General features: G+C 38.0%; 1 protein-coding gene and 1 long non-coding RNA gene across 4 annotated transcripts in view; one reads left to right on the top strand and one right to left on the bottom strand.

Moving 5' to 3' along the window:
* MRTFB (myocardin related transcription factor B) overlaps positions 1–17,040 on the top strand; it is a 69,163-nt gene extending 52,123 nt beyond the window's left edge. For 2 of the 3 annotated variants that reach the window (XM_068206793.1, XM_068206794.1), the window contains 7 exons: positions 791–944; positions 3,086–4,108; positions 5,467–5,622; positions 7,957–8,115; positions 8,402–8,539; positions 9,934–9,994; positions 11,651–17,040. In XM_068206793.1, the coding sequence (XP_068062894.1) occupies positions 791–944; positions 3,086–4,108; positions 5,467–5,622; positions 7,957–8,115; positions 8,402–8,539; positions 9,934–9,994; positions 11,651–12,189 (2,230 nt within the window). In that variant the 3' untranslated portion in view covers positions 12,190–17,040. The remainder of the gene's footprint in view (positions 1–790; positions 945–3,085; positions 4,109–5,466; positions 5,623–7,956; positions 8,116–8,401; positions 8,540–9,933; positions 9,995–11,650) is intronic. The other variant, XM_068206795.1, reaches the window with a different exon arrangement.
* LOC137483586 (uncharacterized) lies at positions 13,154–21,230 on the bottom strand. Its single transcript, XR_011004547.1, has 2 exons — positions 18,709–21,230; positions 13,154–18,567 (listed from the first exon to the last, which is right to left on the bottom strand). It is a non-coding gene; the product is annotated as an uncharacterized lncRNA (long non-coding RNA).
* Positions 21,231–21,292: the final 62 nt, after the last annotated feature.

Here is a 21,292-nt window from a genome sequence, read left to right as displayed (position 1 = left end):
ATGCCACAGTCATGGAACCCTAAATTCAAATTGACTTTCAGCTCTTTTTTTAAAATGAGTTTTCACTGAGTTCTTTTTCTTCAGCAAGTGAGGCTAGAAAAGTTAAAGCTACCATCTGTGGTTGTATTTATAATTACCATGTATCCTAACATTTGGACTGGCGATGTTTCTGCCTGCTTGCCCACGCTTCTTATGTTCCATTTACTGACATTTCAGAAACATTTCTTCATAAAAGAGCTGACTTATGGTACTTAGTGTAAATGGTGGCATTTTTAATTTTTTGCAACTACTTCAGAATCTTTATATGAGATTCTTGTGTACAGCTGAAAAAAATGCATCATCTTCAAAGTGAACTGCTTTATGTCAGTCCATACTGTGTGTGAACATTGGACATCTATGAACATTCAGTATTGGAGGGTGGTTATTGATGTCAGAAAAAAAACTAACTAATTGCCCTGGCTGGTGATTAATTTGTGTAAATGGAGTTTGCAGTCCATAGTGTTCTTCAGAGATACCATGACAATAATCAAAACTATGAAGCATAAATTGGTATGCTTAACTGCAAAACCAAACCAAAACAGCAACATACTACTCTCTGTTTTCTTGTCTGTTTTGTTTTACTGAAAATACTTAACAGTAATGTGTTAGGTTAAACATGAATTTGTAAAAAAAGTTAATTTGTTCATTAGCTTCACTAGCTTCACAGACGTGAGATTAAGAAGCACAGCCTCTTGACTGAAAACATATTTAGCATTGACATTCTTGTCCCTCTTTTTCCTGTTTCTTGAAGGCCACTGAATGACAAACAGAGCAACAATGGGAATTCACCACTGAATACTTTGAACAATAGTACACCAACATCAGCTGCCAATTCACCAAGACAGAACAGTAATGTTCCTAGCAGGAAACCAGGTCCTCTGCCTTCCAGCTTGGATGACTTGAAGGTAAAAGATAAGAGGGATTTGTCCATTCCTGTGCATTACTGTAATTCATAACTTGTGAACTGTTGCTGTCGAAATTATGCCTGGTAATTTGTACCAATGAAAATTGTCCTTTCCTCCTAATTGGTTAGAGTAAGATTGTCAAAGTTTTCATACACAACTCTCCTGGACTGAAATATTTGATTCCTCATATGCATATGTTCTAGAACTGACATTTCTTTCCCAAAGAATTAGAAGAGGAGGAATTCCAGACACATTTTATTGGTCCCTTACTATGACATCTGTGAGGTTCACTTCATGTGAAGTTTCAGCTCAGGCAGATATAAACACGTGAGCAGTAATCTCCTCGTGATAATTTCAGTGCATCAGTGAAGAGGTTTAGTTAAGCAATATAAATTAAAAGATGCCCTAATAAAAACATACTGTGAGAGGTCACTGCTATAAATAGAAACAGAAATAAGACTGTAAAGAGAGAATAGAAAAGATCTTCTGACCAGAGTTCAACACATCTGAAAATGAACACTAAATTCCAGAGTTTCTTGAAGTTAACTAACTGTGTAGAGTGTTCAGGTTGCACTATGAGGGCATTTCATAGGATCTTCTTCTTTCTGAAATACATGAGAAGGAATAAAGACTGTGAGGGACAAATCTGAAGCATCTTGTGGGGGGTTAGGATTCAGCAGCAGTAGTAATGTGCCAAACTTCAGCAGCAGCGTAGGGACATCTAGCGGGCAATTAATTCCTTTCTCTCTGCCTTTACCAAGGTGTGGGAGGGAGGATTATTTTAGATTTGAAGGGATAAAAAGAAGACATTTCAGAAGATTGGATTCTCAAGACAGTAATGTATTGTCCTAAGTTAAAGCCAATCTTTTAATTTGAAATAAGTCTATAAAGTGCAATTCAAACAACAGTGTTTGAAATCAGTTTTCCAGTCTTTAAATTTTTAACTAAAATCTTGTAAAGATATTTAAGTTAATACCTGGAATTGTGCTTTGCAGTGATGAGAGCTATTCATGTATCTATTTCTGCACAATTTATTGGTATTCCTGCTGATTTGGTAACACTAACATAAGCCTTCCTTGCAGACCTGCTGGTGGTGGTTTTACCACCGAATCAGCTAAATCAGTTCTGGGTAAGAGTTCAGAAATGGATTGTTGAAAAAGAGAAAAATTAGAACACGCTCTCAAGTGTTGAGGGCACCAGACTGGGAGAAACAGCTGATAGTCATTGGCTAGGGAGTTATTTAACATAAAATTGCTGTGGGTTTTAGAGATATAAAATGTCGTGCTGTGACTTTTCATCATTTTCAAATAAAAAATACCTCCAACTTAAATGCTAGGCTGGCTGAGTACTGAAATACTACTGAGGTCACTAACTTTTGTTCTATTAGAAGTAACTGTAAGATGCAGGGAGCCCAACTCTGCAGGTAGCTGTGGTGCATGTTTAAGATAAACAGAAGCCATTCTTTGCGACTGCTTTTCTTTAACTGATATTTTGAACCATGGAATAAATTTACATTCAACACATCTGCACTTTACTTTGTCTGTAAGCTTATTGGAAAAAACTGAGAATGTTTTTCTGTCAGAAAATAATTTTGACTGCTTATACTGTTTTTGCAAAGAAACACAGATGGCACATAGGGTCACGGTTTGGTTGCTAATTAGCAAGAGAGCCTTTTGTGTTTGATGGGTCTATTTAATCATCAGCTGACCTGATAAAGTTTCTCAGAAACAGATCTGTCTGTCCTGGTGGTGTAACAAAGGGGCTCAGCATGCTGCTGTTCACTGCTTTTATCTGCACTGCTGCCATTGTCTGCTGGTTTGCTTCAGAGGTTTTTATCTCAGAACTGGAGCTGTAGGTGCATTTTTCCATGTTGAATATTTATGAAAAAACATCACCAGTTTGCTACTATTCACTGTACAACTGAACACTGCTAAGATTTTGGCCACTTAAACACTGAAGTAGGAGGTCATGGAGATGTGTTCATAGATAATGCATGCTGTCAGAACCCCGAGGTGTAATAACTAGCAAATATGCTAATGAAAATACTTTTCATTATTAAGATGTAATAAGAATACATATCACTAAGTTTTAATATTTTCCTTTTTTATTATTGTGTTTTGATTTATTTTATTTTATTTCAGGTAGCAGAGCTTAAAATGGAGTTGAAACTGAGGGGATTACCAGTGTCTGGAACAAAAACAGATCTTATTGAGCGTCTGAAAACCTATCAAGATCTTAACAACAATGGGGTTGCTACAAGTACCTCTGTGACAGTGACCACTTCTAGTGGGGCCACAGGTAACACTGGGGAAGTGACTGTGGCATTTCCTGTTGCAACAGTAAATAAACCAGTGACTAATACAATATCCAGCTTCCCTCCAGAAAAAACATCTACTGGACCTGGCAGCAAAGCAGTAAATACTGAAAACATCAGCTCTCCCCTGCCTATATCTCCCTCTCCCTCTGAACAGTCGAGTGTAAGCACAGATGATACGAGTGTGGCAGACACCTTCCCAGAAATGACCATGATGTCACCATCCCAGTTCCTAAGTACTTCACCACTGAGGGCAAGTACAAATGAGGATAATCAGAATTGCAGCAGTGGAAGCATCTCAACCATGGAGTTTGATGTAGCAGAAAAGGACCGCAAGCTTCAAGAAAAAGAAAAACAGATTGAAGAGCTCAAAAGAAAACTGGAGCAAGAGCAAAAACTCGTGGAAGTATTGAAAATGCAACTTGAGGTTGAAAAAAGGGGACAACAGCAACAGTCTCAGACTTTTGGTAACTCAGCTGCTTTGGAACAGAAGCAGTTTGGTGCTGCTGTCAAAGATGAAACTGCTCCTGCTGACTGCTCAAGTACAAGTCAATCTGTACCTGTAGCCAGCCATTCCTTAGGACAGTCAGTGTACACCACTGGCCAGAATCCAGTTGCCAAAAAGGCGGTTGTTATCAAGCAGGAGATACCTGTGGCCAAAGCTGAACCTCAGAATGCCATTTCTCACTTTTATGTTAGTCCACAGAGGCAGCCACAAACTGCAGTTGTTGCTCAGCCTCAAGCTTTATTAACTACCCAAGGAACTGCCCAGCTGCTCCTCCCACTGTCTATCCAGGGACCGAATACTGCCACTGCAGTGCAGTTACCAGTCGGAAATATCAAGTTGCAGGTAAGGGTGTTTCTATTTTTTTATCATGTAACCTGCATGGTAGTATTTCATAACTTAGTGTAAATAGGTGAATATGCTGCTTGTAAGATTACTTTAAAAATCAGGCTTAGACTGTTTCTGCTTAAGGAAAATAGTAGAAAAGCTTGAGCCGATCTTGTAATACCTGCTTCTAATTCTTGTTTCTTTGCAACTTTTGTTCCTAGATACTCTTTCCTGAAAAGCAATTGCCTTACCATGTACTGCCTCCATGCACAATTTGATTTAAAGTAGCATATACCATCATTTTGTTAACTGCAAATTGTAATAGAGAGCTACAGTCTCAGTACTTTATTTTGAGATGGCCCTTTTTGCAAAACATATGTGAACTACCTTGTGTGGTGGTGCTTTGATACATTTAAAAATGTGAATGCCAGGCTGTAGAACTCTCCTGTGGACTTAGAAAAATAAACCATGGTTATGCAAATATTATTTCTAGGCTGATTATAGGTAGTGAATAAATACAGCATAAACCAAGACAGGGTATAAATGCAGAGGTATAGGAGTAATCTGACCAAGCTGAATCAGTGTAACCTGTTGGTCTGAGGTAGAATTAAGCAGTAATGCACTTTCCAGTGGCATTGTTGGAAGATCCCCTGCCACCCATCATGGCAGCAAAGTATTCTTCCAGCTGCTGTGTGTCCCTGGCTGTTGTGCGTGCTGTGGGCCTAGGCTTGCTGCAAGCCTGTGCAGCAGCACATCCAGCAACCTTTATGAGGGGTGGAAAATTCTGGTGAGGATGGGCCCCAGTCTGCAGCACAAGAACTGTTCCTAGGAACTATACACCCAGATCTCCACCTGAATTGTTCTAAAATCCTGCTAGAATTCTGTAATGATCTTAAGCAGCTTGGCCTGGTATTTTACTTCACCCATACTCCAGAAAGTTTTCTGCTATCACTTGAAATTGTTTTTCATGAGGTTGGACACACTTCTGGCCTTTCATTGGCCATTAAAAATTACCATGGTCTTGAAAGCAACCTTTTTCTTGCATCATCAGTTTTGTCTTCTGATTACTCAAGCTAGTTCTTATAGTCCTTTCTTACTGATTTCTGCTCTCTCTGTCCTCTGTTATTTTTAGCATTTCTGCTGGGTCTCTCCAGTTTGTCTTTGTCTTAAACTCTGTTGGCAAAATAAACATCACCTTTTAGCTGGGAATTCCCCAGTTCCAAACACTGTACCAGTTTGGTTTCCTGTACAGCTCCCACTCATCCCTCCCAGAATACGTGTTACTACTATTCTGCATAAGGTGTGTAATAGATTTTTACATGATGTAACTTACTGTGAGATACAAATAATGCAAATATTTTATCTTCATCCTTTAGGCTCAATCACAACCTGGAATACAGACCCCATCACAAATACCTGCTCCTATCTCTTCCTCTGGCCTGGTGCAGACAGCACCTCAGATGCATGCTCCACAACCAAAACAAAATACCATCACGCAGCACGCACTTGGTCAGACCCAACAAATCAGAAAGGTTTGTGGATAGCAATAAACATTAAGATAAATAGTTGTATAATCTAGTTCTAGGCCGTGCTTTTAGAATCTTTTATGTGTCATCTGTGTTATATACAAATGATCAAGTCACCTAACATCTGTACCATGTTTTTCTGTGTGATACAATGGGCTTGTAACACCTTTTTCCAAAATTTTAGTCTGTGCAGGACTTTATTTTTCAGTTGCAGATAAATACACTGTCTAAAGACTTAATCTTAATGGTACACTTAGGGCATGACTCTTACTACATCCTTCCTTACACTTGGCACAAGTGGTGTGTACCAGGTATATTCCAGTCAGTTACTCTTATTTGCCACTGGCTCTAAATGAGAGATTCTCATAGGCAGTTCTTAAGAGAAAGCTTTTTACTTATGACTTCAAAGATTTATTCTTTTATAGAAGTCAATTCTGGTTTTCTGACTTTCCTTGTTGATTTCATCCCTCTTTATGGAGAAAGCTGTAGACTCAGATCTTGAGGATGGTAATTCCAGTGAGTCAAAACCCTACCATGCCCCCTCCTAAGGATGATAGGGTATGATACGGAGAGATCCTTCTTTTCCTCTCTACCAAAAACAATCAGCTCTGTAATGTCCCATTCCAACACATGTTCCTCAGCACTGGATGTACAGTTTTGACTGCCAATCCAGTCATGTTCATATGGGAACTGATATCAACCCATCAGCACCAGTCATCACAAAAGAAAAGGTTTTCTCCTCCTCTGAGCCTCTTCTAGACTGACCTCTGTTATTAGGAATGTGGAGATTAGTTTTGGACCTTTATTGCATCCTTATCAGTGGACAGCAAGGTTTTTCAGCTTGCCCCTAGGGACAGATAATTCAGAAACAACTCAAATTCCAAGATGAAGAGGGTCATTTTCACAGTATATTATGTAACTGTTATAGCTCAGCCTTTGGAGTTCTTATTTCAGTTTACAAAAGTGCATCATGAACCCCATGTTCTGCTCTGACTTGGGAATTGTACCTGAGCTGTGTAACCTTATCTGCCTCTGCTTGGGCTATTGTTGCAGATAAGAACTTACCTTAGAAGATGTATGATTGTGCTTTGCCATTCTCTAGAGAGCTGGGTAATAAAGGGGGACACAGCTAAAGGAGCATCAATACTCTTCAGACTGCTTGTTCAATCTATTTAATTTCATGGACATTGAGGTAATCCTCCAGAAGTCAAAACTGGCATACATCCAAAAAGCAGATTTCATGCAGGTTCTCTGGGATTTGGTGAGGGGCTAATATTACCTTGTTAATGCATCAGGTCTTATAGAGAAATTATCCAGTCATCCTGAGGCATGTACTTGTACCAGAGACTGGCAGCTTGCTGCCATTGCTGCCTCCAAGTTCCTTGAAATGTCTGTAGACATAATCAAGATCTGTACCCTCCAGTCCTCCCCACTATTCAGATCAGTTTTGATGAAGACCACAGTTCCCAGCAGAGTTTGCAGCCTGCTATTGCACTGGTTTTTACATCAAAATGAAAAAATAGATGTGATACAACAGATCAAGACACCCCTTATGCATTCAGCATTAGATCTACCTCTCTCCATGCATGACATAAGGTTTGTCACCTTTGTTATAAAGGTTATAAAGGTATTTGGGAGTGATACTGAATTTAAAACAGCCTTACTTGCTGATGCATTCATAGCTTCTCTTCATTTCCCTTTAACTCAAAAGTATGAGAAAGAGGATACTGCTGGGAATCGCAATGAGTATGTGGACTACCAGTTGAAGAAAAAAAAACTTTCATATACCAGTAACCAAACTTATAATTGATACCCGTGTTCATCAGTTTTATCTTTTGCATCTCCCTCAATCCTCATAAATACCTGTAGTTACTTTCCAAAAAAAAAATTAAAATTATATGGCCCAGACAAACCATTCTGTCTTAAAATCAGCAGGAGAGGGCAAATGCGGATATATGTACAGTTTGTATCAGGTCAGAAATAAGCTCATGTTATTGACTGTCCACTAGATGGGGAAATCATGGATATGCTATTGAACTGTTCCCTACACTTTCCTCATGCTTCCTGGAGAATTGCAGGAAAATGTTTTTAGTAATGAGAGATGAATGAAAGTATGTCAGAGCACAAAGTTTCTTTAAGAAACTAACTGTTCTGAATTTAGAAATTATTCCACTGAAAGGAAAAATCAGTATAAATAACATTCACTTAATAGGGAATTTAAGCAAGCAAGTATTTTAGGAAAAAAGGTCTTATATTGCATTAATGTAATTTATCCAATATTACCTTTTTTTTTTAAATAAAAAACTCACAATCTGAGACTGATCTGTTAATCCTTTTCAGGTTTTTCCACCTGCCACATCAAATGCAGTATTTTCCTATCAGACTGCACCAGTTTCAACACCTTCACAATCATTTATTAATAAAACATCAAACTCTAACATTCACCCTGGTGGTAATCAGGTCCCTTCTGTGCAGAATGGACCTGCTGCTCCCAACAAGGTAAGGATATCCCAACCGTCTTCCGTAAAGTTCAGGTTTATATTATTATTCTTATATAACATGTGACTGTTTACATATGGCAGTTCACTCAAGGAAGAATGTTTTGTAGATTTTAGTAATGCTTATATGTGCATATTTGTTAGAGAGGGAGAAAGAAACTTATTTTATCCCTCTGATTACGCTAATATATAGATTGATATGACAAAATAGAATAATCTGTAGAGCTTGATACATCCTGAATTCGCTAAATCACATTATTTAGTCATTATTTTGTCACTTCATGCAGCCTGGGTCTCCATCTCAAGCCCAGCCTTACATTGTTCAGCAGCCCCTCTTCAACAACACAGTGTCCAAGACAAAAGATCCTCCTCGTTATGAAGAGGCCATAAAACAGACCCGCAATATTCAGCCATCACACCGTGAGGTACTTGTTTAGTCTGTTAAACAAAACTTGTCTCTACAATTACCAAAACCATTGCTTGTTTTAGGTTTTGATTTTTTTGTTTGGTGTAAAGATTTTCTAAGATACCCTGTCACTAGTTTCATAACTGTGTTTAACCACTGGACTTCTGTTTCATTATTCTTTTATTAAAGTAGCATATATGTAAATAAGTCTTACAGTTCCCAGTTGGTGATACATCTAATTGGGATAATGCTGCTGTTGCTACTAACAGTAACTAGCCTTCAGATGACTTGTTTTGAGAATGTGGGATACCCAAACACCACACTTAAGAGAGGAAATATGTTTACATTTTCCAAAGTGAGTAAACTTGAGAAGAATGTGTGTGAATGTGTTCATACACACAGGCAAACATGAGCATAGGTGCTTGCTTGAAAAGAGTTTGTACTAAGTGATCTTGGTGAACAATCCTGTATAGTGTTTAACCTTGATAAGGTAAAAGTTCCTTTGTATTGGAGGAAATCTGTAAACAAAACTAGTGAGTATTCCTAATTTTGTGCATTTCAGAACTATCCCAAAAGATAAAACCTTGTAGTCCCTTGTGTTGGTTGGGTTTTTGTGGTGGCAGATCTCAGGCACAGCTATGGGTGTCTAATGCTCTTTCCTGTGTCCTTGGCATGTGTGGGACATCCCCAGAGTGAGGGCACACAGGTTGTCTTAGGTCACTCTATCACTACCAGTCAGCCAGGGGTTCCCCACTAGATCTCCTGGTGACAAATCACTTCCCATCCTTGGAGTATAAGCAATGGTTTAAAACACTTCTTCAGACCTTCATGAAAGTCTCCACTTTCTCTAGACTTTTTGAATGAGTGGGTTTGTGGGGGGTTTTCTTACCTTTTGCTTAAGGTTCAGTTATTTAGGGGATGGCTGTTTAAAACAAAGATGAACAGTTCCTAAAAGCTTACCCCCTCCTTTAAAAAATAAAAGAACATAAATCTACAAATTAGAAAAAACCCCAAAGACACCTAATGAAATGTATCTTACATGATGGACATTCACAGGCTATCTCTGAGAGACAGTAGAGCAGGGTTTGCACCCCCAAAATGCTGCAGTTATTATTAACCCTGGTACAAAATGGGGCCAGTAACTCTCCTGATCCCTAGCTTCCTGCACCTCTATCCTAGGTTGCCTTCATGAAGTCTTTGTCATGCTTTTTCCCTATTTCTTTGTACTGAAACAACTACAGAGATTGCAAATGTTTCTCCAAAGTGTCTGTTTTCTAGATAGCCAATTTCATATTAAGGATTTTCATCTTTATTATAGGTTAGTACTTACATACTGTTGATAGGAACTAGGAACAATGAGCATAGGAAAAAATACCACATGAAAGAGAATAACCCTGTTCTCCTGCACTACAGATTTCCAGTGCACATAGTCAGCAGATGGATGATCTTTTTGATATTCTCATCAAGAGTGGAGGTAAGCTTATTGACAGCTGTGTGACGTAAAGATTTAAAACCTGGTAATAAAAACTCACTGCTATAATCAAATGAGAATCCTTCTAGGAACAGGAGTTAGAATCTGTCTAGCCTGAATGAAGCTAAATTTCTGAAAGTTTGCTTAGTTCCTTATTAAAGAAAACATTTACCAAAACACATACAGTGAACCTGCTGTGGAACTTCAGTGCTTGCAAATTAGCTGAGGCAGGCCTTTACAATAATCTCTAACAGCATTCAAATGATTAAAATAACTCCTTAGGTTAGCACAGACATACTTTATCAAAATCGGAAAAGTTCAGCAAGTCCATAACATATTTATTGAAATTATACAAAGAAGAGAATAAGGTTAAAGCATGTTGATAGTAGAATTTCTTTAAATATAACCATGCGTTATCAACTATAAACATCAGAGATACATTACTGGGAAAAGTCTGCGTGAACTACATGGAGACATTAATGAATAACAGCTTTATGTCAGTTAAAATAAGAGAGCTGTCAGAAAGGCACTGATATAACTAAAGTAATAGAGTAGCTCAGCAATAAAAGAAGGAGGCTTTCAGCCATAATTAGGCTTAGTAGACTAAGAAGCCATTACAATACTGGGAGATGTTGTGGTGCCAAGCAGTTCAATTAACGGAATGGTTTGTAACTGCTCTCATGTAAGGATCTTGACAGGAGTGAATGCCAGGGCAGAGGGATGGGTTCTAGGCTATTGGAAGATTTTAGCCATATTCTAAACATCAGAGTATTTTTTTCTTTTTCAAAGCAAATTACAAGGTCACCTGCAGAAAATGTGAGTAGACTGAGATAAGTAACTTGAGTACTCAACAACTCAAGCTAAATTAAATCATCTTTATGAAAAAAAACAAAGTAAAGCATTCAGGGCTGTTGCACTTAATGTGAGTAAGCTCTGCACTGAAAAATGGTTCGTTTACTAATGTACTTCAGGAGAGTGAGAAGGATGTGGGTTTTTCTTGGAAAACCAGCACAAAATATATTGACAGGTATATTTTTTCTGCTAGGAACATCACTTGTGCTAGAGGATTTATTTGCATATTTGTCTGTCTTGTTTTGGGGCTTCATTCACATATAAGAATAAATTGGAACTTATGCTTTATTTCCCATTATTGTTACTTCCACTGTCTTATATGGAAGTGTTGTTTTAGATTCTAGAATTGGGAATAAATGCTTCTTAATCACATAATTTCATCTCATGGACTCTTAATTAACCAATGTGGACAGTACTAAACAGGGATGAAACTGAAAATTGGTTTGGGTACTCTTCTCTAGACAAGGAAACGTGTTGGTTCCATAATTATTCCAGTTAATGAGAATTACTGTAAACGTGAAGGAGGTTAAGGTCACATCTAGATATACGTTCCTTTTTTCATCAACACCCATACTAATTGGCTGAGCTATCACTGAAAGCAGAACTCTGGGGCTTTTAAAAAATACTCTATTGTTCATGGAGGTCATGCCAGAGTCTGATGAATGTGAATGAGTGGAGCAGCAAAGTGACTGACTGTTAGTGCACTTAATTCACTGTGGATGCATCCCAAAGTGGGCTGGAAGTTCTAAGTGTGAGGATGTTATGTCATTATCTGTTTGAATTCAACATGGGGTTTTTTTATTACAGAGATTTCCCTTCCAATAAAAGAAGAGCCATCTCCCATATCTAAAATGAGACCAGTAACAGCCAACATCACTACAATGCCAGTGAACACAGTGATCTCCCGTCCACCTCCGCAGATCCAAATGGCTCCTCCTCCTGTGTCCTTAGAACCAACGACCAGCTTGTCTATAAGTTTGGAAAACCAACTTGAAGCCCTCTTGGATGGAACTTTACCATCAGGTAATGAAATTCCTCAACTGACAAGCAGTAATGAGGACAGAGAGTCATTTTCTTTAATTGAAGACCTCCAGAATGATCTGCTTAATCACTCCAGCATTTTAGATCACTCTCATTCACCCATGGAAACAGCTGACCCACAGTTTACTACTAATAATTCTTGTCTGTCACTTGACCTCCCCGATACAAATTTGGACAATATGGAATGGCTGGACATTACAATGCCTAGCTCCTCATCTGGACTCACCCCTCTCAGTTCTGCTGCCCCGAGTGTGTTTTCCACTGACTTTCTAGATCCACAAGATCTACAGTTGCACTGGGATTAAGCTATAGCCAATGAGAACACAACCTGCAAGTCTCTTCACAGCAGAGGTCCATTATAACACCATTCTGATTGCAGTTAACATAAACTAAGACAGTAATGTTTGGAACAACAAATGCTTGAAGCTAATTCCTTATTGATTTTCAAGTTTACAACAGTGAATCATTTTATGCACCTATCAGTAATGCAGATCAGGGCCCTCTGAAAGCTGTATTTCACAAGTCAAGAAAGGATGATTGTACTTTGTGATTAAAAGTACCCCAAGGTAAATGTATCACACATATTTAAGAAAGAATTTATGTCTCTGACTTTGTAATGCTTAAATGAGCAACACAACATGACTAAACTTAGAGTGAGATGTCAGTTCTCTGTATTGACCCAGTGAACAAATGTCTGGGAGAGGGGAGGTATCACTGCACTTCATTGTTCCTGTGGAAAGCCTGAGCCAGGTTCAGAACTAATTGTGAGGGCAAAGGCAAGTAGAAGCACTGGCTGGTTCAGTGAAATTTCATGTATCTAGTCTCTTAATTTGTTCAAATTGTTTTTATATTTTGCTTTTGTGGATTTTAAAACACTTCCCCCATTCTTTAATCATGAGGGAGGAATTTAACTGCATCCAAAGGGATATTAAGTGTAACTGCAAGAAATCCACTGTAGCTAATTCCAGGTAATATTAAGAACACTGAATTTTCTATAGCAATGCTCTGGATTTAATAGGTAGGTTTTAATGTGTATATCAGACAGTTATTTGTATACTCTTTTAACTTTATATAGCTTATTTTTGTGAACAGAGGGGAACACAGTGGTCTTCAAACAAGAGATTATTAAAATGGAAGTAAATATCCTATTTTGCTTTGTGTTTGAGGATATTTGTTAGATCATTGAATCCAGTATCTCAGCATATTAGAAAAGTTTGAGGAAGTAGAAAAGTTTCATTAATAGTATTGTATACTACAATCCTGCAAGCATCTATGCAAGAATAGTCCCAATGCCCTCAATAAAAGATGTTTGTAGGATGAGATCAAGTTGCAGGGGACAGTGCTGACAGGACAACCGTAATTTCTTAATGAACACTTTGTCTGTTGAACAGCTTTGTCTGCCACTACATAACATCAGGGAAACCAACAGCTGCTCAATGTGAATCCTAAACACCAGGATCAGAATGTATTGTCTGTTATAAGAAGGCATATTGCATATCTGAAACAGAGAATAGCAAAAATTAAGCTCTTACCTCACAGCACAGCACATGAATATTTTTTTACATCCCTTAGTAGTTGTTTTCAGAGTCTATTTTGAAAGCAGTTAGAAAAACAAAAAATTCAAGTAGAACTAATATACTTTGACATTCTATGGTTGTCTCTCAGGTAATAGCTGTTATGTTGCCATAGATGATGGAGGCTGATAATCAAACACAAAATTGGAATTTCCTATTAGGGAATTCCTAAATTAAGATAAAAGGAAACACTCCCTGTTTCCTGAAATGGGGAAATATTGTATGTTTTCTAGTCTGAAAACCGATCTCATTGCATGGTTCTTTCCTCACCAACAAGCTTCAAAAATAAAGTTCTGTAGGATTGAATGAAAAAATGCCCTGAAGCTTTTGCCCGCTTCTTGGAATAATGATATGTATCAAAGAAATACTGAAAACAGTAAGTAGCTGTTATCCATTTAGCAACCTTATCACATTTTTCAAAAGGAAAAATAAAACACAATCATGTTAACATCAAACAAATACTTTTGTCAGAAAATGTTATGGAATTAACTGAAAATATGCGTCTCCAGATATAATGCAGTCTGGTTTACTGATATGACAGAATTCCATTGGCTTCAGATAAAATAATGTATTACGTCACTGATTCAGGGTTTGAACTGATACCATATGTTTGCATCATATCAGTTACAGCACTTTAAATCATTACGTATCTTCACTGCTTTTACTGGCCAAGAATTACTGTAATACAAAACTAAGTACAAGAAAACAATCTTTGGAGATTTTCACTACACACAGTTGAAAGACGTAATTCCTTATTCTTTCTTGCTGTGCCTACAATACTTGAGTACAATATTACATGTGGACTGTCTGCCTTAAGCTTTGATGGTATAGGACTTTTCAATAACAGTGAACACTTAGCATTCAACTTTTTGCATTCCTGTTCATCATCCTATCTTGGGAGCTGATACTCTGAGATACAAAGTGCCCTCGGCTGTTACGAGAATAAGAATTAAGGACTCTTGGTCTGATAGGAACAACTCTGAATGAAATTTAGTGTTCTGCAGTACTGTCAGTTTATTACGTGTGATACACCAGACATCATACAATGTATGTGTGGTTAGAGTTATCCCTTTTTGACCCTGCCTCCTGATTAAATGAGAGGCAAGTAAAATAATTTTTAGAGGACAAATAAACCTAGAGCAACTGTACTGTCATTTTTGATGTGCATGTAAATACAGCTTGAAACTGGCAAAGTCATCTTGCTACAAAATTACCCTTATTGGCAGTGTAGAATGTTAATTAATCCATAGGAATCTTTGTGCAGAAATAAACCCAAACAGTTGAGATGTCTTGTTATCAGTACGGTATAGCTTTCTGCTCTGAACGTCTATTTGAAAAACAAAAAAAAATTAAGGGATCATTTTAGTTTCAGAAGTACAAATATTCTAGTATAGGGAATGTGTGGTTTCTGTACATTTCAGAATTGTGTATTAAACCTTATATAAAATGGTTTGCTTTAGACTTTGTTCTGAAATGTGCTATGTTTGCCATAGTTGTATATGCCTGTTTATGGCAGAAATAGGTTTTGCTTAGACTTTTGTGTGTGCATGTTTTACATGAAAATTTTTGTAGCACAAATACTTCTTAGAAATTTAATCATGACTGTGCAGTTTGACTGCACAGAACTGAATCTTTCTCATTAAGAGAACAGTTGCAAAGGAATGCACTGGCACTAAATTTGCCATTTAATGGCTGCAGTATACTAACAGAATGCATCCTATCAAATGTGGCGTTAGTGGGTCCTTCAAAGTATTTAAGAATACCTTTTAATCAGTATGAAAATCAGAAGTTGGTTGTTTACACATCTAGACAGAGAGAGCTCAGACAATGTGTTACTAGGCTCATGTTACTCCAGAGGAGTCACATCCTGTGTTCAGTAAAGAAATGGAATTTGCTGCACACTTTTAGTGCCATTCAGCATCAGTTACAGCAAGGAAGGGTACAGGCAAAATTTGTTTAACATTAGAAGTAGTTAAAAGAGCATTGTCATACTCTCTCTGACAATAAAATTAATTTATGGCAGTTGTTTTTTACAGATATTTAAAGTGTAATCCAGCAACGTGAGCTTGCAGACCTGCAGAATCAGAACTTTAAAAAGCTGAGGCCACAGCTTTTAGAAATGATTACTACTTAATACTGACATTTATTTCCCAGATATTTCTAAATTCACCAACAAGAGTCATGTTCAGAGAAGATGGTGATCCAAACAGAAGTGTCAATATTAAACTTTTCTCTTGCATAATCTCAAACATTCAGGTGCCTCAAAAGTGCAGGCACTGTAATCAGAACACAAGCACAAGCTGCTGAATTATTTTCAAGGCAGAGAAACTGCAATTACAGGATACATTGAACTGGAAGGGCATTATGTAATCAAAACACAGGAAAGTTCACCGATGTAAACAATTATTATTTGGACGGCATCTTAAGTGTATTATAAACTTAAAGCAAACTCTGTTAAAACTGGAAAAAATCTTCCACTTATCTCTAGTAAATGTTCTGTTGAAACTCTTTGTGTTGTGGTCTATGAAATCACCTTTCAGTGACTTCTAGACCATACCCCAGAAGGTATTTCATGTGAGATTGTGGAATTGAGTTACATATAGTATATACATGGCCAATAAAGAGCATCCATTAAAACCTGAAATAATCTCAAATATTCCTTTTATACTAGTTTACTAGGAATAAAGTGCAAAAAAAGAGACACCTACATCATTCTGTAGTGTCCAATACTGAATATAAAGTGTTTTTAAGTTAAAAGTGCATAAATGTATTTGTAGAAATCTAGCCAAAAAAGCCATTCTAGCTATGAGAGCAAATTCTCAAAAAAAAAGCAGGGAATGGTTAATAACTATATAATCACACTATTTTTATAAAATTATACAGCTCAGATATTCAAAAGACAGGCTAAAATAAATTATAATAATATAAAAATTTAAATAGGAACCAAAGCATTGCCATTTATATTGCCAAAGGAGGCACTTTGTATTTTAAAATATAGGAAATTAAGTCCCCAAAAACTTTTTTAAAATTCAGGATGTAGATATTTTCAAAGCTGTTTTTGATGTTTAACAGTACAGATTTGTTTTTGTTGTTTGAGAAATTTGTAGTAACTAATAGCACAGGCTTTTTTTCCAGATAGGATTTTCTTCACAGTACTGCTTGCAGTAGAAATAACGCTAACCCTAGTAGGTGTTTCTCTTCTTATTTTCATAGTCATAATTATGTCTTAGCATCTCATTTTGTGAAAAGAAGAAGATAAACACCTGTCTCTGGGGCCCTCTTCATTTAAGCACTACTTTACTAAATGCAAATTATGGCAATCAGGGCGTCAGTTTATGTATTGCCTTTCTAGAACCATGATGCCTTTGTATTTGCTGTTTGCACCCCTAAAATCAATTCCATATGTTTGAATGCCATATGTTTTGCACATTGTACTGTATATATGTAATGCATACTGTATTTTTATATGTGTACTACATTTATCAAATATTTTGTACATAGTGGCAATATTGTAGCTACTGAGGAAATGTTTGATATTTCAGCATTTTTGCTAAGTGTCTCAAATAAAAAAGGAAATCTGTGTTCATTTGTCCATGGTTACTATTTAAAATGAAAATATCATTCTGACTTTTATGAGTCTGATACATTTGGCCTATGTTCTAAGTACCTTTCTCACAAAAAGGAGTAAGAATGAATCTGCACTTAGACAACTCCAAAAGAATTATGGTTTGTCTTTAAAATCAGAGCCAAGATCTGTAAGAACAGAGACTTCCAGAGCCCTTGAAGTTTAAGTTTGGATTTCCATTTTTTTAGCATTTTTTTTAATATAGCATCATTTACTCATAGAATGGCCTGGGTTGCAATGGACCTTGAAGTTCATCTTGTTCCCTGCCCTGGGCAAGGACACCTTCCACTATCCCAGGTTGTTCCAAGCCCCACTGAACCTGGCCTTGGACACTGCCAGGGATGGGGCAGCCACCGCTTCTCTGGGTGACTCACTCCAGTATCTCAGCAGCCCCGCAGTAAAGAACTTCCTCCTAATCCACAATCCACACCTACTCTCTTTCAGTTTGAACCCATTCCCCTTTGTCCTCTCACTACAAACTTCTTGTAATGCACTTTAATACATGACTTTCCCAAATTCTTCCAAGGTTGTCAAGATGTGTTGGGTTGTGAGATTTTGTATTTTTGATTTGCATTCTGCTCAGCTTCTAGAACACCTGAATACATTTTTTTCAGGAGAATGAGCTATGAGCTGTTTGCACAAGCTCCTTTTAAAGAAGAAGCTGTTTTATTTAAATATGTAGTGTTACACTTCACCTTGTGAAGGCAGTCCTCTACTAATCACCCACCCTTTCCTCATTACAGTCTGTTCTACACTGATGACATCAGAAACTTTAATATTTGGCCAAATATTAAAAAATTCCACAAAGTAGTAAGTAGTAATTAAGCGAGTAAAACTGAAAAAAATTAAAATTACTAATAAACACTGTAAATTTCAAATAATACCTTTTCTCTGTGAACTTCTACAATTGTTAAAGTTTGTAGGCTGTATGTACCACAAACTTACCTTTGATATCAAACACAATCACACACCAAACACAAGTACTGCAAAACAAGTGCAGCACTTTTTGACCATGTATTTGTGCAATTAAGAAATTACAGCTGGAGTACAACAGAGATAAAGGACTTGTTTTGGTGCCAGCTGACAGTCTGAGGGTTTGATTATTTTACAGTGACAAAATACAAGCTTCTTTCACAAGCTATGTTCATATTACTATTTGATGTAAACATAAAACAAGGCTTGATAAAACTTGAGATTATGCTGAACTTTTTCCACAGGCTAACCCTTGATTTTCAATAAAAACTCAATTTATTTAAACATGCTCTACAGATGGCCATCAGTACGTTTGTCTTTACTCTGTAGCACATTCAATTCCATTTGCTCCTGCCTATTGGCTTGTTGTTTATAGTACAGGTGTTGCTAGAGGGACATATTTCTTAGAGTATTTGTAGTGTCCCAAGTAGGAGATGTTTCTTTGAAGGCAAAGAAGTCACATGGATTTCCCCACACCTCAAAGTATAGTCTGCTACTTTACCAAGACATTCCTAACACAAAATCAAAGTAACAAATTAGCTTCTGAGAGCCAACAGCCAGGGCTTGTTTTTTTTTTTTTTTTCCCAGTTGTTTATCCATAAAAGAAATGAGAAACTCTAAGATGAACACTTGCCTACATGTAAAAAAATTACCTGTGAGTCTCCAGTCTTCTGTGCAGAAAAAGGACTGCAGGGCCATTCTGCCATCTACTGCATCATTCTTGAACCCCTTCCAAGACAAGTGCTGTGGATTAGAAACTAAAATAGTGAACTGAAACATTCTTTCATACAGCTAAGACAAAGTCAAAGCTCAAGTAACTGCAACTGAGGAGTATTCCAGCTCCTCAGCATCCCACAGCAAGTCTATATAAAACTCAACTGCACCAAATCTAGATAAATAGGATTGTTCCCCTTGTTTTGCACATGAAACAGACATCAAAGCCTCTCCTAAAGCACCACCTCCATCTTATATGTGTGAGGCTAAGGAAAGAAAGAAAAAAAAAAAAAAACAACAGGTGATTATTCCTCCATCCACCAAAATCTCTGACAGTATCTTTTTAGCAATAGAGTCCTCTAAGACTTTCCTTTTGAAAAGCCATGTTGTGTTTAAAAGAAGCTTGTGTCAGAAGAGAACAGCCCTTAATGCACAAGGAGGATTCAGCATGGAGGAAGGGCTTTAACACCCAGCTCAAACACGGGTAAGGGCCAGCATAAAAGACACTTCCAAACAAAAGTATCCAGACACTGAAAGAGCAATTACATTTTTTTAAACTCAAGTTAACTTTTTAAATTATAAAAATCATTGTGATAAATCAGCTCACCAATAAACAGCCCTTTGTTTAGACAGAAAGTTTCTCCAGACACACTAAGGAAGTTAGGCCCAGAGAGTAGACAAAATTTTTAAACCTTATCAAGCATTTCCTCTTAATCTAGTTAGAAGATCTTTATGAATTAAAATTGAAGTTTCCATCTCCCCATACAGCTGAGGAAGAACTTGGTGAATAGAAGTTGATTTACCATTAAATACTATTCCCGATGCCAAGCGAATACATTTATTAAAATGTAGTATATTTGAAGACATAAAACCCACATGAATTCCACCAACAATTCAAACAGTCCTTGCACTCACCACAGAATTACCTCTCAGCTCACAGGGATCCAAAACCATTCATAAACACAGATGTGAGCTGCACAGGAACTGTGATGACAAGTTACAACTGGCAAGTATGGCACATAAAAGAACATATTTTGTAATAAGCAAATAGGCCAGAAATGGCATATCATCAGTCAAACATGAATGATTAAAACTGAACTCCTTTCTGCTGCCAGCTTGGCAATACTAAGAGTAACTCCTTCAGCCAGGGGAGATGAGTGGCTCTCTGAGGCCACCCTGTTCATAAGCATTACAGGGGTGTGAGTTGAGGGAGGCAGCTTCCACTCCTACACGCCATCACACTTCAAAATGCTGCAGTGATTACACTGACAAGGCAAAAGCAGAATACAGCAGTGCTATTCTCATTTCCCAGCTTTCCATAGTCCAGATGAGGGCGTGTGGTGAACAAGACTAGCAGTGAAATTCCAGCAAGCATTCGGATTGGCCAGGCCATCAGTTATGCCCATAGGGACTGGAAAACCAGGACTCTGGGGCAATTTATCCAAGGTAGCAGCAAACACACTTAACAAAGGCTGACTATCCAGTAAGGTAATTTAAATTAAACACTTTTCACTGCAGGGCAAGCTAATTCAAATCACTCTGCCTAAATACAGGCAGGCATAGAGTTATCAGAGACAAACTAACAAATGATAAGTTTTAAAGAACTAAATTTTTTTTTCATATAGTCAAGGTATCAAGCATGACTTTCTATTATGAGAGTTCAAAGAACATCCCAAAAGGCTACATAAGTATTTCCCTGCTCACTGCAGGGTGGTTCAATTAGAAGATCTTTGAAAGTCTCCTCCAAGCCAAGTTATTTTGGTTCTTTATCAACCTTGTAACGCACCTGCATTACAGCACTACCAAATCACTACTCTGATCTAAACCTTTACATTGGTACCTCTGTAGAATGAATGTTCACATGCTTCTTCCACAAGGAAAACAAAACCACACCGAAAGGAATATAAAACTTGGATATCAAGCAACAGTTTCACGGAGAATTTAAACAGACCTCCACAATGAACATTAAAAGAAAACTAAAACTTTTGTTTTCAGGTCACACTTGTAAAAATCTAGGAGATCCCGTTTAGAAAATGTCTAGTAAGTATCTTTTCTGCAATTCACAACACTGAGTTTTTTGAGGGAACAGCTACCAGGCAGCAAGTGTGTTTAATTTAGTATTTACCATTTAGTTATCCCAGCGTTTTGCACTCCTGCTTCTCTTCTTGGTGGAGGAAAATTTGAACCCTGTTTTTTGTCCCTCTCTAAGCCGTGCTGGCCGGTGTGAAGCAGCCCCTCGAGTGCCGTCTCCCGGCACCGCACCCTCACAGCCCCGGGGCCGACGCTGCAGAGGGCGCTGCCCTCAGAACGCCTCCACAGCCGGAGGGGAGGCTCCTGGCAGCTCCAAGGGCGGGAGAGAGCGAGAGACAGAGGGAGACGAAGGAGAAGGGGGACGGGGAGCGGCGGCAGCGCCGGTCGGTCCCTCCCGCCTGCTCCGCCCCCTCAGCCGCCGCCGCCGCCGCCGCCGCCGCCGCCGCCGCCGCCGCCGCCGCCGCGCCCTCAGCCCTCAGCGCCGCGCGCCCC

This window comes from Anomalospiza imberbis, chromosome 16 (assembly GCF_031753505.1).
Source record: "Anomalospiza imberbis isolate Cuckoo-Finch-1a 21T00152 chromosome 16, ASM3175350v1, whole genome shotgun sequence".
NCBI classification, from domain to species: Eukaryota; Metazoa; Chordata; class Aves; order Passeriformes; family Viduidae; genus Anomalospiza; species Anomalospiza imberbis.
Note: the sequence above shows the minus strand (reverse complement) of the source record. Positions and strands in the feature narration are given on the sequence as shown.